Source organism: Leptonychotes weddellii, chromosome 2 (assembly GCF_054177405.1).
Source record: "Leptonychotes weddellii isolate Sample4059 chromosome 2, ASM5417740v2, whole genome shotgun sequence".
Lineage (NCBI taxonomy): Eukaryota > Metazoa > Chordata > Mammalia > Carnivora > Phocidae > Leptonychotes > Leptonychotes weddellii.
The window spans coordinates 101,355,264-101,371,721 of record NC_138370.1 but is presented as its reverse complement, the minus strand read 5'-3'; the positions used below and the strand labels follow the sequence as shown (position 1 = coordinate 101,371,721).

Genomic DNA, 16,458 nt, shown 5'->3' with positions numbered 1-16,458 from the left:
TATCAGATAAAGGGCTAGTATCCAAACTCTATAAAGAACTCATCAAACTCAACACCCAAAGAACAGAGAATCCAATCAAGAAATGGGCAGAAGACATGAACAGACATTTTTCCAAAGAAGACATCCAAATGGCCAACAGACACATGAAAAAGTGCTCAACATCGCTCGGCATCAGGGAAATCCAAATCAAAACCTCATTGAGATACCACCTCACACCAGTCTAGAATACATTTTTTAAACCGCAAATGTATTTTAAAATCAGCCTGTGAGTTGACCACTAGATATTTAAAATCTGACTTTTTATATGCCAACATAAAGAGATACAGTTTCAAATTTTGTCATATAATTGTTATGACTTCAAGTAGATTGCTTTCATGCATAGCGTTTCAACCACAGGTAGCCAAAATCTGTGACTATATCCACCAGTAAGCAGAATAAACAGGATCAACTTTTTCTTCTGGACTCTAAATTATTCTTACACTGGAATGTAAGCATTAGTATAACAAGCTCAGCAAACAGGATAATGTTAGAAAAGCATTCTCTTAAAAATGTATAAAAATATTATAATTTCAATTTTCAATTTGAATATTATAGCAGTGTACAAAATAATGCACATTTCCTGAAGGAGAGCTTTGGCAAGAATATTAACCAATTACTACCCCAAAAAAAGAAATAGAACCAGTGAGAGCTAAGACTCTGGGGATTCTGTGATATTAATTGAAACTTTATATTTTGCTACTATTTGAAGATAATCTTATTTAAAGTGCCTGGATTCTTAAGTTAACCACTTTGTTACATTAAAGGTACATTATTATTTCAGTATGCATATTTAAATAGACTTATATTGAAAGCCAATGGGTATATAACATACAATATTTTAAAATCTAGCACATTTGCTATAAATTAAGGATACCGGATTGTGCTATGAGGTAAACAAAGTGCTGTGAAGTTGTAAAATACACTTACATAAGAGTTTATTAATGTGATTGCTAACATATTTTTGGAAGACTGGTTCTATATATGTGACTCAAATGTCAGACAATCCTACCTATTACCTCCTAGCGTTTAGTGAGCTGTTTAGAGCCATCGAATTTTAATACTGATTTTCAGTTTCAACAGTCCAATTTTAATGATGAGGAAATATTTCTAGAGGTATTAACTTATTTCTCAAGACTAATAATTTAGTTTAGTTTTGTTTTTTTTACCTGGTGCTGGCTAGAACTACTGGTATTATTTTCAAACTATATATATACTTAGGCAGGTCATATGTAAAGATTGAGTGGGGAAGTTAATCCTTAATTATCTGAAAGTTTCATATTAGTTTAATTTTTAGGTTGCTAAATTCATTATGGCTTAGACATAGTAATTTATTTTACTGGCTGTTCTTCAGAGAATTTAATGTATAATATTTTAAATTGAGCATAATTCCTGCAGATTGTGGGAGAAAGAGAAATGGAAGTAATGCTTCTCAGTGGTGGCAGAGATCTCAGTGACTTGCCTAAATTTCATTTATTCTTGTTCATGTGTTTTTGGGGGCTCCACTACTCTCTTATTACTAGGAGGCTGACTCAGAGTTGTTTATGGAGTTTTTTCTTTCCCCACAGTCATCATGAATTTGTACTGTCATAACGGATTCCCTCTTATTTAATCTCTGAAGTCCAATCTGTATTATCAAGGATGTATTTTTTAAATGATAGCATTTAATTAAAGTGCTCATCCAGAGTAGGATTTACATCTTTAAACTAAGTTGTCATATTAAAATATAAAAAACATATGATTACTAGGTAAATAACTGTATCCCAGACCATATCAGACAATATTTTAATTTTAGGTACAAATAAAGAAATTAAGAGAAAAGCCAGCTCTATTTTGAAATTTAAAAATTTTAGACAAAATGAGTGTTACTTCTGAGATACTGATGATCATTCAAATACATGCCTGCGAAAGAAATCCAAGGGCAAGGTGATTTATTATGAGAAGTCCATGTCATGGATATCATTTTGTCTTATTTTAGCCCAGAACACAATATGACAGAAATATGGACTGGAACTTTTAAATGTCTTACTTTTTTGAAATGTTCTAGAAGGGTCACTCTCTCAGTTTGAATTGGTATTTATACTTTGAAATTGTAGAGTAATGAAATAAAAAGTAGATATTTATGCCTTGTTCTCATCAGTTATAGAAGTGCAAAGACAAAAATATTCCCTCTTGCTTTTCTTCCCTCTGGGACTCAAATAAAAAACAAAACGGAACACTCACATTAACTTTTCATTTCTTGCTAGACAATATTACATGAATATGAGAAAAAGAGAACAATCATCAACAATTACTGGGCTTATTTTAATTTGTTTAGGAGTGAACAAGAAAAAAAAATGTTAAAAAAAAAAGATGCCTAAACCAAAAGAAAGAAAGAAAAGATGGGAAACTAAGTGGGTACTATAGACACAGACATTATTCTGAAATAGCTATCAGTTATTTAATGTGATGACCCCTAAAACATAGCTAAAAAAATATTACTCTCAAAAGTATTCTGCAATATGAGCACGATGTTGGAAAATGAGCTGAAACTACAAAGTAGAAAGAGAAACTGTTCATTTAAGATGTGTGTTATTGTTGTTCTTCTAGATTTAGGTTTTTTTGTTGTTGTTGTTTTGTGCTAAAGGCATAGTTTAATTGTGCACTTCATTTTTAAGGTAAGTTTCTTTGAAAGAGAAATAAATCTATAACTTTATCCATATTATAGGCTGAAATGACTAAATTAATGTGCAGAAGTTCATGCTACTTTTTGTTTTCAAATACTAGAGACCATGATAAAATGTGAACTGAACATAAATCTTATCTTCTATTATTTAATGATAACAGGAAAAACATAACAGTACTAAAATGGAATCAATTTGCTACATTAGATTTTAAAACGTGATTGATCTTTGTTAAGTGAGAATTTGTAGGTAAGTGGTTTTTAAATCGTTGAGTGCTTTTTTTAAGGGAAGTGTCCATGTAATAATTAGTAGTTCTACATAAATAAATGAATCGTGGGCACCTGGGTGGCTCAGTTGGTTAGGCGACTGCCTTCAGCTCAGGTCATGATCCTGGAGTCCCGGGATCGAGTCCCACATCGAGCTCCTTGCTCAGCAGGGAGTCTGCTTCTCCCTCTGACCCTCCCCCCTCTCATGCTCTCTCTCTCTCATTCTCTCTCTCTCAAATAAATAAATAAATAAATAAATGAATCATAAATGGAATAAATAATAATTGGCATAATCAGTATGACTCTTTCATCTTTGGGAAAACCTCTCTGATTTGTATTAGGAACACATTGACTGGAGAGAGGAAGATGGAATAGATGACTCTAGGATTCTTTTCAACTCCACAAATTTTTTAAAAATCTCACTTGAGTCACGTGATGGTAGAAAAAAGTCTTCATTAAAAAAATCCTAATAAAATGCCAATATAATAATTTTTAGAGGCTTTTTGTTTCATGTGAATTGTTCAAAAATAAGCTTTTTCTTGCCACCCAGTAAGTCATAGAAGAGCATTAGTGCAGCTCGCATCTTTTAATCAGGCTTACATGATGGCTGGCTAGAAACCAGATGGGGCTGGGGGAGTAGGGGAGGCATGTGTAGGGGGAGAGGGATGGGTAGATGGGTATTTGGAAATTATAGCACCTACTAGGAGAGATTCCTGGGATAAAAGAAGCTGCTGGAAGATTAGAGGACATCAGAGGCATTCGGTTCAATAAAGGACAAAGGTAGCTATAGCCGCAGAAATATAATCACCGGAACTTCAAGTGAAATTTCAGAAGTTTCAGGTGGAGTAATTGAGAACACTCTGCAAAAGGTAGTGCAAGTCCTGCTATAAGAAACTGATTGTATTCCAGACTGATACTGTACATAGACAGTGCTTATAGAAGACATAAAGAAATTAAAAGAAAAAATTGATAGAAAGAATGAAAACAAGACAGAAAAATAAGAGTAAAGCATCCAATCGTATTATATTAAAATGCCATGACTAGGTTTTCCCCTCTCTGATGGGCCACTAACACAAATGCTAGGTAAAATGATAATGGAACAGTACCTTTCTTTTAGCCTTTAGCTGCTCATGATACTTGTCACAGGTATCTCCTGGGATCTCTCCTCCCCAGAGAGTAATTCCAACAATGGTGTATGTGACACCCATGACGAGCAATGGGAAGCAGTACACCAGTATAATGACAATAATATGGTAACTGCAAGAAATGAAAAAAAAAAAAAACAACCACATGCTGAAGAGCATATCGAGATGCAATATGTGGAACTTTGAATTCATTCCCTTTTAAATAATAATTGAAAATTCCAAAGATTATTTCCACATTTTTTCCAAGTCCTCATTTCCCAAATCCATCAAGATATCATGTTATTGTCTACTACAGGCATCCAAATGCTACCAGTTGATCTTTGTCAATCTCTGATTCATATGCAAAAACTATAGATGCATTGCAGTCCTGATTTAAACTATCCATGTTCTTCCTGCCTAGAGGTTCAGGATGAATGCCATTTCTCTGCTTGGTAATTGTTCAGCTAATCTAATTAAATTTATCATCAGAGAGAAAGAGATAAGACAGAATAAACGAATCAACTGACAGATATTTTCTCATATGTAAAATTATTTTATATATCTCTGCAACAAGTCATATTTGAAATAAATTGTTTTCTATCTGAATAAAAAATGTAACTAGATACTCTAAGCCACTTTGGATCCACAAGCTATATGACTGTAATTTAAGAAAATCAGGTAATGACATTGACATGCATTTTTCCAACGTCATGACACATCTGATAGCATTATTAATTTGGTAAATAATATTCAGATGTTTTAGTCACACCGGTGTCATGATACTTTTAGCAAACTACATTCTAGGACTTCATAGCTTTCAATCAAAATTTTAAGGATGCAGTTGGGGAGGAATAGGAGGGCAACTGATAATATAACCACACAATTAGAATTTGTAGAAGTTTTGCATAATTTCCACTGTCTTAGGAAGGCTTTAAAGTAATTAAAGAATTTGGAACACTAGTCTTCTCAATATCTGTTTCTTTGTAAAGAGAATCTTAAATCTCCTTGCCTTCCCGTTTCCTGATAGCTTATTAAATATTGAATTACCGTCAGTGGGAAGCAATTCGGTCAACAAATAATTTAATTTTATTATCATGGTTACTTTTATTTTGTTATACAGCTAAGATTTATTAATATCAGATAGAATAACAGTACTCGGTTTAATAACCACTGCCTTCTTTTCCTTCAATAAGTACTTCTTAATATTTTTATGTAAAAATCTGGACTCTGGGCAGTCAGAGAAAGACGAATACCATATGATTTCAATCATATGTGGAATTTAAGAAACAAAACAAATGAGTAAAGAAAAGAAAAAGAGAGAGAAACAAATTAAGAAACACTGTTAACAATAGAGAACAAACTGATGGTCACCAGAGGGAAGGGTGGTGAAAGGATGGATTAAATAAGTGATGGGGATTGAGGAGTATACTTGTGATGAGCACCGGGTATTACATGGAATTGTTGAACCACTATATTGTACAGTTGAAACTAACATTATACTGCATGTTAACTTACTGGAATTAAAATAAAAACTTAAAATAAAAAAAAATCTGGACATTGGGTATAGACCAGTTTGATAAAACAGCTGCTTTAAAAGATGACCATTATATTTGTATTCTTGTTATTGTTAAAGGGAAAAATAGGACACTACATAAGATTTTACTGAATTAAAATTTAAATGATCACAATAAAAAGTGCAAACAGGGGCATCTGGGAGGCTCAGTCAGTTAAGCTGCCAACTCTTGACTTCAGCTCAGGTCGCGATCTCAGGGTCCTGGGATCGAACCCCATGTTTGGAAGCACGGAGTCTGCTTGGGATTCTCTCTCTCTCTCCCTTTGCCCCTCCCCCGGTCTCTCTCTCTCTCTCTCTTTGTCTCAAATAAATAAATCTTTAAAAAATGCAAACAGTTGCCCAGTTATTTTTTTTTTCTTTTTAAAAGATGGGTCCAAAATATGAAATATCAAATTCTATCGTATAGAATTCGTATTTCCATTCTAACCTAGTGTTTATGTTTCTTTAATGCTAAAAGAAAGGAACACAACTAAGAGCCTACCAGAACTGCCTTTCCCTGGCCAGGATTTTAAAAGGGCAGTCAACACCTTTGGGCTTCAGTTCTTCTTTTCTCATTTTTTTCTCAATCAATAATAACCCTGCTTTTGTTTGTGTAATGCTTTCATCTCCAGGGATCTTATCACTCTCTCCAGGAAACTCTCTAGCTCTACCCCATATAAATGTCATCAAATTTTTCCTATTAGAAACCTTTGTAACTTATAAAATTTATTGATCATATCATATTGCAGTATTTTAAACCTTTTTTTTAAAAAAAAGATTTTAGTTTTAAGTAATCTCTACACCCAATATGGGGCTCGAACTCACAACCCTGAGATCAAGAGTTGCTCTACCAACTGAGCCAGCCAGGCTCTCCATGTATTATATTATTTTAATATGTCTATTTTCCCAAGTAATGTGTGAACCCTCGGGAGGAAATGCTTATGTCTTATTTGCTTAATTGTTTCTCCCAACCTGTAGTTTCCCAAGTGTTCAATAAATTGAATTGAAAACCGCAATAGAGAATTAACTTACGTGAAATGTTGTTTGGGACCTTCTGGCCATTGCACATAGCAAAGAGTACGGCCTGGCATGACTTTAATTTTGGAGTAAAGACACTGAGGGAAGGCAAGTAGGAATGCTAGAATCCAAATACTTCCAATGACGATCTTGGTTGCTGTGGCAGACAGTCTGGGTTTCAAGGGATCAATAATGGCCATATACCTATATAAAAACAAACAAAACCATTTTGTTGTATCTCTTGCTACAGAGTTACAAATGGAGTTTCAAAGGAGCTATCTCTCCGGTAAGCAAGTTAATGAGGATTTTGCTTACGTAGAGTTAGCATAGAATGATAATCACGTCATAGTCCTAGGAATCAGGCAGATTAAGTTTCAAACCCTATTCTGTCACTTATTTAACCTTTTTGAACCTCAGCTTCATTATTTTAAAAATAGAAATAAGAACACCCACCTCGTAGGGGGTGAAGTCAAGATTAATAGAAATGATGTAAGTGAAAGGTATTGATTATTTGGTGCTGTGCCTAGCACATTATCAGAATTCATAAAGGTCTGCTGAATGGGATTGGAAAAGTGTGTAGTAAGTGCTTAAAAATATGAGTTCTGTACCTCAAGACCTCCATTTTTCTTCTGTATGTTTACCTGTTTGCAAGAAAATTCTAGAGAACTAATATGGATATGATGGACAAAGATGAGGAACCCCTATAAAGATATCATCAACAACTTCATTTAAAAACATCAAGATACAAGTTCAGGATTCAGATAATAATAAATAAGTCCAGTTTGACTGAGGCTGTGCCTTGCTGTTACCTCTAAAATTGAATTCATGGTTTATCATGAAAATCTTCACAGTATCTATGTAACTCTGTATAACATAATAGTTATAGGAAAAATATATTTGAGACTCTTAAAAACACACTTACATATGGTTTTTGTAGTGCAACTTTCTAGGAAATTGGAAAACACTCTGAATATGGTAACAAAAGTTATTTCACTTGGTAAAATAGTAACTATGTCTGGGAGAATCAATTAAAGTTTTAAATTGGATAATATGTCTAACTGCCAAATTCTGGCTAATAGAGCAGAAAGTTAATTACAAATTGTACATAAAATCAATTATATTTCTGCACTTCTATCAATAAAACATTATTTAAATTATTTTACTGTTGACCATTTTGTGTTTTTCAAATATATTTTGATTTATGCAAAATTTCCAAAGGCAACAATTTAATCAAAGAATGAGTGTTACTTAAACCCCAAACATTTTAATCTTAAGAATAAATGTTTCAAGATAAGGATAATTTATTAATTTGCTTATTGCTCTTTGTTTTATAACTATTAGGCAGAATTGGACCTTTAATAGATATATTGGAACTTATCTATATACTACTAATAATATTAACTTTAGTTGAAATTTACTTAAAGGAAATATCCTTAGTTTATTATGTATGACAGCTAATAGGTATAAGTGAATGTTAGGTATGAGAAAAAAATCATAAAAACAGTACCATAGTTTCAGAAAATTAAGTAAACCACAAAAGAAAATAAGATGCATATGTTTAAAACTGAAAATGTACCTCTTGTGCTTATGTTGGTGAATAATAGCAACATTTACTGATTGCCAACCATGAGCAAGAAATTTATTATATACACTATATATATTTAATATCTAGAACAATCTAGTCAACCAAATAATATTATTATCTCTATTTTACAGAAAACTGAAGCTTAAAGACATTAAGCAAATTGTTCAAAATGACCCAGATGGGAAGGGCTTAGAATTCTAAACCAGTTCTGCCAGTCTTCAAAGTCCATATGTTTATAGACTGTGGCTTTGAATATGACTGCTTATGTAAGGAATTGTGGAAGAGAAAGAAAAATATATAAAGTAGATGCCATCCAAAGAATCACATTTTGCCTTGGAATCCAAAAGCGTTCATGTGCAATGTTAACGACAAAAGTCAAGCATAGAAAGGTAATATTTGTAGTTGGGCATTTCTGTTTCCACTGCTGCTGATTATGATTCACCACAGCATTTCTCTCATTATATTGACTTGTTGCTTAATGGATGTTTCTAGAGCCAAGCACGGCACTTACCAATAAATTTTGTTGTACTGAACTGAATATTTCCCAACTCTCTCATAATCTTTGGCTTTTTTGCTTGCCCTGGAAGTATATGAATGCAGTTTGGATGTTTAGACAGTTGATTTTTTTAGACTAAAAAGAGAATTTGAGTGACATGAACAGGGTTAGAGTTTTCTACAGTTACTACAACACAAATAATTCAAAAAAAGGTGCAAGTTGCTTATTGATTGTTTTGGTGACTTACTCTATATTACAGAAATTATTTCCTGACAGGGAGAATATTGTCTTATATGAATTATATGAAAACAATCAATTTATATTCTCATTCACTAACACTTTAGTGAAAATAGAAATTTAGGAACTTCAAGTTGACATTTTTATCATTTCTGGTTTGATCCATTAATCATTCAACCAAACATTCATTGAATGCCTACTGTGGTATTCTAAACACTACAGTGATACAACACTGAGGAGAAATGACCTTCACAGAGCTCACAGTCCAGTGAAGTAGATAGATACTAACCAAATAATGTAAAATAAACATAAAATTACAAATATGACAAGTGTTACAAAGGCAAGCAACATATAGCCATGTGAATGCTTTTACTGGGAAAAACATATTTAGATTGTGACTCAGTCTTCCCTAAGAAAAGTCATTCTGGCTTGAAGTTTGGAAAAGTGACTAGGCAAGGTGGCAGAAGAATAAGGATTGCCAGAAGATTTGTGGAAGAGCAAAGGACATGTGAAAAACTTCTGTGTTAATGGGTTTTTATTGGTTGAATTGTGTGTCTCTAAAAAAGATATGTTTAAGTCCTAAACCTCTGTACCACAGAATGTGACCCTAGTTGGAAATCGAGTTTTTATAAAGGCAACTGAGTCAAAATGAGGTCATTAGTGTGGGCCCTAATCCAATATGACTGATTTAAAGGAGAAATTTGGGAAGAGAGAGAAACATATGGAGAATGCCATATGAAGATGGAGGACTGAATGATGCATCTAAAGAAATCAGAAGGGGAGACAAACCATGAGAGACTCTTGACTCTGGGACACAAACTGAGGGTTGCGGAAGGGGATGTGGGTGGGGGGATAGGGTAATTGGGTGATGGGCATTAAGAAGGGCATGTGATGTGATGAGCACTGGGTATTATACGCAACTAATGAATCATTGAACACTACATCAAAAACTAATGATGCAATGTATGGTGATTAATATAACATAATAAAAACAAACAAACAAACAAAAAACCCCAAAAAACTAATGATGTTGGCTAATTGAATTTAAATTAAAAAAATAAATAAAAGCCAAGGAATGCCAAAGACTGCCAGCAAACCACAAAAAGCTAGGAGGAGGCAAGGATTTCCTTACAGGTTTCTGAGGGAGCTTGGCCCTTGTCAACCCCTTGATTTCAGACTTCAAGCTTCCAGAACTGTTAAGACTGTAAAATTCTGTTGTTTTAAGTCACTCCATTTGTGTTACACTGTTACAACAGCCCCAGGAAACCAAAGCAATGGATAAGGAGGGGGAAGCATTGGGCACTTGAGTAATTAAAGACTACTGTAACAGAAACATAGAAAGTGAAAGTGAGTGGGGGAAGTGGTTTGAGATGGAGTTGTACAGCAGGGTGTAGGTCTTTTGTCCTATGGCAAGTAGTTGAGGTGATCAGTCAGAGGAGAATAATCAGATTTTAGTATGGAGAATGGACTGAAGGAAGGAAAAGAATGGAAGCAGGGGAGTAAGTAACTTGGCTATGTTTTGGTTTCGACGAGAGGATTGCTGCTTCGAGTAGGGTGTTACCTGGGAGATTGAATTATGTTAATGGTTTGAGGAAAATAAAGGAATGTTGAAACATTGTAGAAAGGGAGATCCAGTTGGCCAAAGAAGTAGGTACAATTGCCAGGCACTGCTGATAAGACCAATTTGAAACTGGTAATTAAGAATTCTTTGTGGCATCAATATTTCCTATTCTGTGACTCTCTCCAGCAATAATAATTTGCTCAAAAGTAGGCATAAAAAATAAAAGGATCCTTGGGCTCATCCACATGAATATCCTCTGGACCCTGAGAAGAAATGATCCAATCTGAGTCGTATTATCACCTAAATGATTGTCAGTACTTTTATTTCTCCTTTCAAGAAATTTGTATCTTTGATGTGATCACATTAGCTGTTCCTCGGTTTTTGTCTGAGCTTCTCACTACCATTCTTCCCTCACTAAACAGATTCTCAAGTATGTTAGTCTCCTTGGTCTGATTATTTCGTATGTAATAGCTAAGATTGGATTCTTCACTCTTCCAATTAGCATATCACTTAAACAAGTTTAAAATCACTTTTTATTAGCGGCCCTCTTGGCACAGTGGGCAGCGCGTTGGTCTCATAAAATCACTTTTTATTATCTTTTGAATCTGAAATTTTCAGAAGCATCCATTGAAATCTCATATTTTTAATGCCATATTTTATCAATTTTCCTTTTCATTCTAATGAATTCCTTTACCACTTACTTTTTTATGATATAATTGAAGGGTCTTTTCTGGTCCTTTGATGTCTAAAATAGAATATTTTGACATAACTTTTTCAATAAGTAAGCCTTTTCCATTTTGCAATTCTTCTTGATATCTGTCTGGTATAATTCTTCTTTTTGTTAACATTTTTATTAAGCTCTGTTTCTGGATCTTTTTGTGCTTCTGCAAATTTTAAAATTTTGGTATGAAGACAGAGTGCACTCTTCAGATGGGTATTTGATTATATTAACAATGCAAAGAATATTTGCGAAATGACATGGGTTTGGCTGTTTTCCAATTTGCTTCTGGCCACAGTAGACAATGTCTTAGTCCGTAAAGCCCATATATAAAATGCTATCTGGCTACTGTCTGTGCAAAGTAAAAATTAGTTGCAATAGGTGTTCATGACACATAAAATTTCAACTTCTGACCTTTGGTGCTAAGGCATTTTCTGCTTTGAAAAGTCACTAGAGAGAAATATAATCTTTTCTGAAATTGCATTTTGTAGACAATTTTATTTTGTGCTTTTTCATAAGTGTTTTAAAGAAGCAAGAGTGAGCCAATTAATCTGTTATATTGTCTTAGTGAATTTTGAAAGGAACAAGTATTTATTAAAATGAACATATATACATATATTCAAATACAGGTACACATATAATAGGAATTAAAATATTATCAAGCGAGAAACAAATCACTACTTAATCAAGTTTTTTTTATTTTTTTTAAAGATTTTATTTATTTATTTGTCAGAGAGAGAGAGCACAAGCAGGGAGAGCGGCAGGCAGAGGGAGAAGCAGGCTCCTGGCTGAGCAAGGAGCCCAACGCGTAACTCAATCCCAGGACCCCGGGATCATGACCTGAGCCAAAGGCAGACACTTAACGGACTGAGCCACTCAGGCATCCCAAGTTTTTTGATTTTTATAAATAAAATTTATAAACAGGCATTTGAGGGAGATTATATTTAAAAAATAAAGTTTCTGAATAGTGAAAGTACTTGACCCTCACTATATGTACTTTCAATTTAAATTTAGCAATTAGGTCTATCTATTCATTTATTAACCGAATATCAGCTATTTGTTTTCAACTATTTCTTGAATGCTTTTTTTCAAGATTGTATTACAATCTTTGGCCATATTGGTAAATGAAATAGATATAGTTCCTACTCTTCTGGAGTTCAGAGTCTAACGCAGAAGATATACATTATTCAGATAGTCACAAAATACGTTAAGAAATTACTACCTAAATGTTGCTTAGGAAACATTGCCTCTGGGATATTTAGTTAAACTTTCCTTGGAGCTTTATTGTAATGACCTGCGCAAGTTCAGCACCCTCCCCCATGACTTCTAAGTGAAATCCAATCTGTCCTATTTGGTACCCTCTGTTTCTGTTCTTGAATCTATATAAAATACATTCATCTCACCCACTGTGAACCTGGCTGTGAAATTGTACTGATGATTTCCACAACAAATCCAATTATATAAAGCATTTCAGATTTTAAAATTTTATTGGATTTAAGAGTTTAGGGGAGGGGAGAATATACTGGCACTCTTTGTCCTGATTCTAAACTCGACTTCTCCTCTCTTTGTTATACTCACTTTATTTCTGTAACTTAAAAAAAACTCTCCATGTAACATGGGTGACCCTACCATGTACAATGCCTTGAGCAGTTTAGCCCAGTTGCCTGTACTGTCAATAGGCTAATCTGTCTAGCATAATCCTTTGGGAAGTCTGCAAAATAAAATTGTCTCCCTTGTGTACACCATGATGTTATGAAGACATGTACTGGTAATTATAAAGCATAAAACAAGCAGTTTGACCTAGTCTGAGGTATAGGTTGAAATGATGGTAGAAATATTAATAGGCATGGCTTCCCTGAGGAAGCAACATCAGTTTAGAATGATAAACAGGAGTTAATTAGAATGAAGGTGCATTTGGAAGAGAAAGTAATAGCAAGTCCTGAGGTTAGAGAAAGCATAAGGTATTTGAGGAACTAAAAAAGCCAGCTTCTCTACAGCACAGAGGAGGGAAAAGTAGAGGTGTCAAATGAGGCTGGAGATGTAGGTATTAATCATGACTTCACTGATATTATATATCCAATATATATTTAGATTTTCTTTCTTGACAATAAAAGCAATAATTGCTAACACCTGTACCAGATGCTATTCTAAGAGCTTTATATATAAATCATTTAATCTTTAAATTCTATTTGTAGTAATTACAAAATGAGTTATAACAAAATGCTACCTCATTAGTGAGTATGACGTAAAACAATTTCTCCTCAAAATTTCGGACACGAATTTAGAAGTGGTTTTCTAAACTGACAATATAAAACTTACTGCTAATGATTATCTTATGTTATTTATACTACCTCTGATGATAAATAATTCAAAAATCAGAACATAATAGGTTATTTCATCCATGAGATACTATAAAACTCTAAATCACTTTTTTTGAAGTCCAATTTACTAACACTTTGTGTCATTTCTATATCGTTTCAGAAAAATAATGGGAACATACATCACCACTTCTATATATATCACTTCGAAAGTACTGCTTTCACAAAGTCACCTTTATGTTATCAATCATGTACTAAAAAGTTAATTAGTTTCTTTGCTAAGAAACTAATTCCTCTTGAAAATACTTTTGAACTCTTGGCAGATTATTTTCCTGGAAGCAATGCCTTCATTAAAATATATCTGAAGTTAAATTGACCTATAATATTTTTAGTATTCAGTATTTTATAGAGATAACACAAAACACTATACGTAATTGTGTATAGTATAATTATACATGATATTCCATTTATACTATAAGGTAATATGCTTCCTAAAATGCATACAAAACCTCTTTTCAGAACAATAAGAAAAGATATTCAATCCAGTTTAATTTCATTTTATAAGGAAAAGAGTTTTTAGATGAAGGGACAATTCAAAAGGTTGCCCCAAAGTGGAGGAATTAGAGTAAGAGCTAAAGAAACTCCCAGGTGGGAGCAATAGACATGTCAAATTATAATTCACGGGTAAAGGAAGTGAAATTTCTTAAGAAGAGAAGAAGACTCAGGACACTTGCTAGCTTTAGTCAAATGTATAAAGAGCTGTAGTGTAGATAGTAGAGCAGTTTTAGATCACTATAGGAGGTAGAGCTCAGATTACAGTTTCTGGAGGAAGATGAATCACAACTCCCTAGGGGACAATAGATTGTCTCCAGTGGTAATAAGTCTCTTTTTCTTCTCTCTCTCTCTGTTGTTGAGGCACTCAGGAATAAAATGAGTCACCATTTATTGAGTGAATTAAAGGATTATAAACGTAAGGTGAATTGTAGAAATAGATAAAAGTAGTCTCCCACACAACTTTGAGATTCTAATTTTCATCAGAGGGAGGTTGTCTGAAAACTAATTATAGTTCCAGGCCCTCATCATCAGAATTATAACAGGAAGCAGATTATTGGGACAACTGAGTGAAGTAACTTATTACTTTGTGTAATTTGCAGAGTACTACAAGTATGACTCATATATCCAATAGTATTGAGCCAAAATTCACTTCCCCTCTATTAGCTTCCCCTTATAATTATTTGACTTCTCTTTTTATATGACTTTTATATGCATTGATAAAGTAAAAGCTACATATTGTAATTGGCACTGCAAGTCAATAATTTTGGCAGACATTTTTCTTAACTAACAGCAACATTAAGAGAATTATGAGAGTGGATGGAAACATTTTATATCTACTCTTTGACAGGGTGAATGACTTCGGAAAAAACATGAATATTACTATGCATATATGAAAATATGTTTATATTTCAATAATAGGTTTTACATTTTGGGAAAATGAATACTTTTTTGAGTGTGCTCATTGTAAGTATTATTCATATGTACATATGAGTTACTCTGAACCCCTTTATTTTTCTCATTTCCTTTGCATAATCATAAACCTTATCAGTTCAGCTTCTGACACCATCAAATCTATTCTGTCCTCCCTTCCAACTCTCAATTCCTGAACTACTGGAACATCACCAAAATGGGTTTCCCTGATGCTACTCTTTCTTCACAATGTCTTTAAAGTTATCTTTCTAAATTATTTCACTGTCTCTTCACTTTTGACAGGATTAACTGCAATTCTGCACACCCTTTAGTACAGTGGCACTAAATATCTTACCTTTCACTCAAACTTACTACATTGTATCAGTCAGAGCTCCAGAAGAAACAGATGGCACACCTGTGTGGGAAAACTAGAGAGTTTTTTTTTTTTTTAAGATTTTATTTATTTATTTGACAGAGAATTAGCGAGAGCAGGAACACAAGCTGGGGGAGTGGGAGAGGGAGAAGCAGGCTTCCAGCCGAACAGGGAGCCCGATGTGGGGCTCGATCCCAGGACCCTGGGATCATGACCTGAGCTGAAGGCAGACACTTAATGGCGGAGCCACCCAGGCGCCCCAGGAAAACTAGAGAGTTTAATAAAGAGGTCATTTATAAAATTAAATAGATAAGCCATTTACAAACCCCATTTTACAAAAGTGTAATAGGAAATCAACTTGAAATGAACATTCCTAGGACTAGCAATAGCAAGGAGTGGGAGGACTGGGTGTCCCCCCTGGCTAGGTCTGAAGGATGAAAGAATGCTATAATCTGAAGTGAGGAGATGAACCCTTAGGGGAGGAGCACCTGACAAGAGATATGTTGGGGGCTTAGCCAATTTGCAGCAATCCTGAATGGAAGGAGTGGTAGTAGATACAACCCAAAGTTGCTCTCCTCTCTTCCTCCCATTTCCTCCAAGTGTCTCCCATTAGGCAAAGCCAAGAAGAGACCAGGGAGCAAGGGACCCTATACATGCATTTAGTCCACAGATATGGTCAGCCTGGTGGGGAAGGGGCAGAAAAATGGAGTAGACTAAGTAGAGAGTAAATGTGAGCTGAGAAATGGAAATTGTCCAGCTCACATAGCCTTTAATAATTTCATGTTTCTCACCTGGTAGTTTCTTTGCTGGAATGATTTCTCTTGCTCATACCTTACTCTAAAGTTCTACAACTGCTAAACTTTTAGGCATCCTTCAGTTTCCACTCAGGTTACGGAATGATCACTGTGGATTCCTTCCCTTCTCTCTGTCCAGAGTTAGTTTTTAACTTTCTCAGTGCTCCAACAACCTTATGCTCATATTTTGATTTTAGATCATTGGAATTACTGATTTACTCTTCTCTGTGTTCTGTAGCACCTAACAAAGTATC

General features: G+C 34.2%; 1 protein-coding gene across 1 annotated transcript in view; it reads right to left on the bottom strand.

The window, feature by feature from the left end:
• Positions 1–16,458, bottom strand: part of TACR3 (tachykinin receptor 3) — a 73,344-nt gene that overhangs the window by 32,923 nt on the left and 23,963 nt on the right. Inside the window, exons 2-3 of the mRNA XM_006732585.3 lie at positions 6,674–6,862; positions 4,072–4,222 (exon numbers count right to left, since the gene is read on the bottom strand). Coding sequence (XP_006732648.1) covers positions 4,072–4,222; positions 6,674–6,862 — 340 coding nt within the window. The remainder of the gene's footprint in view (positions 1–4,071; positions 4,223–6,673; positions 6,863–16,458) is intronic.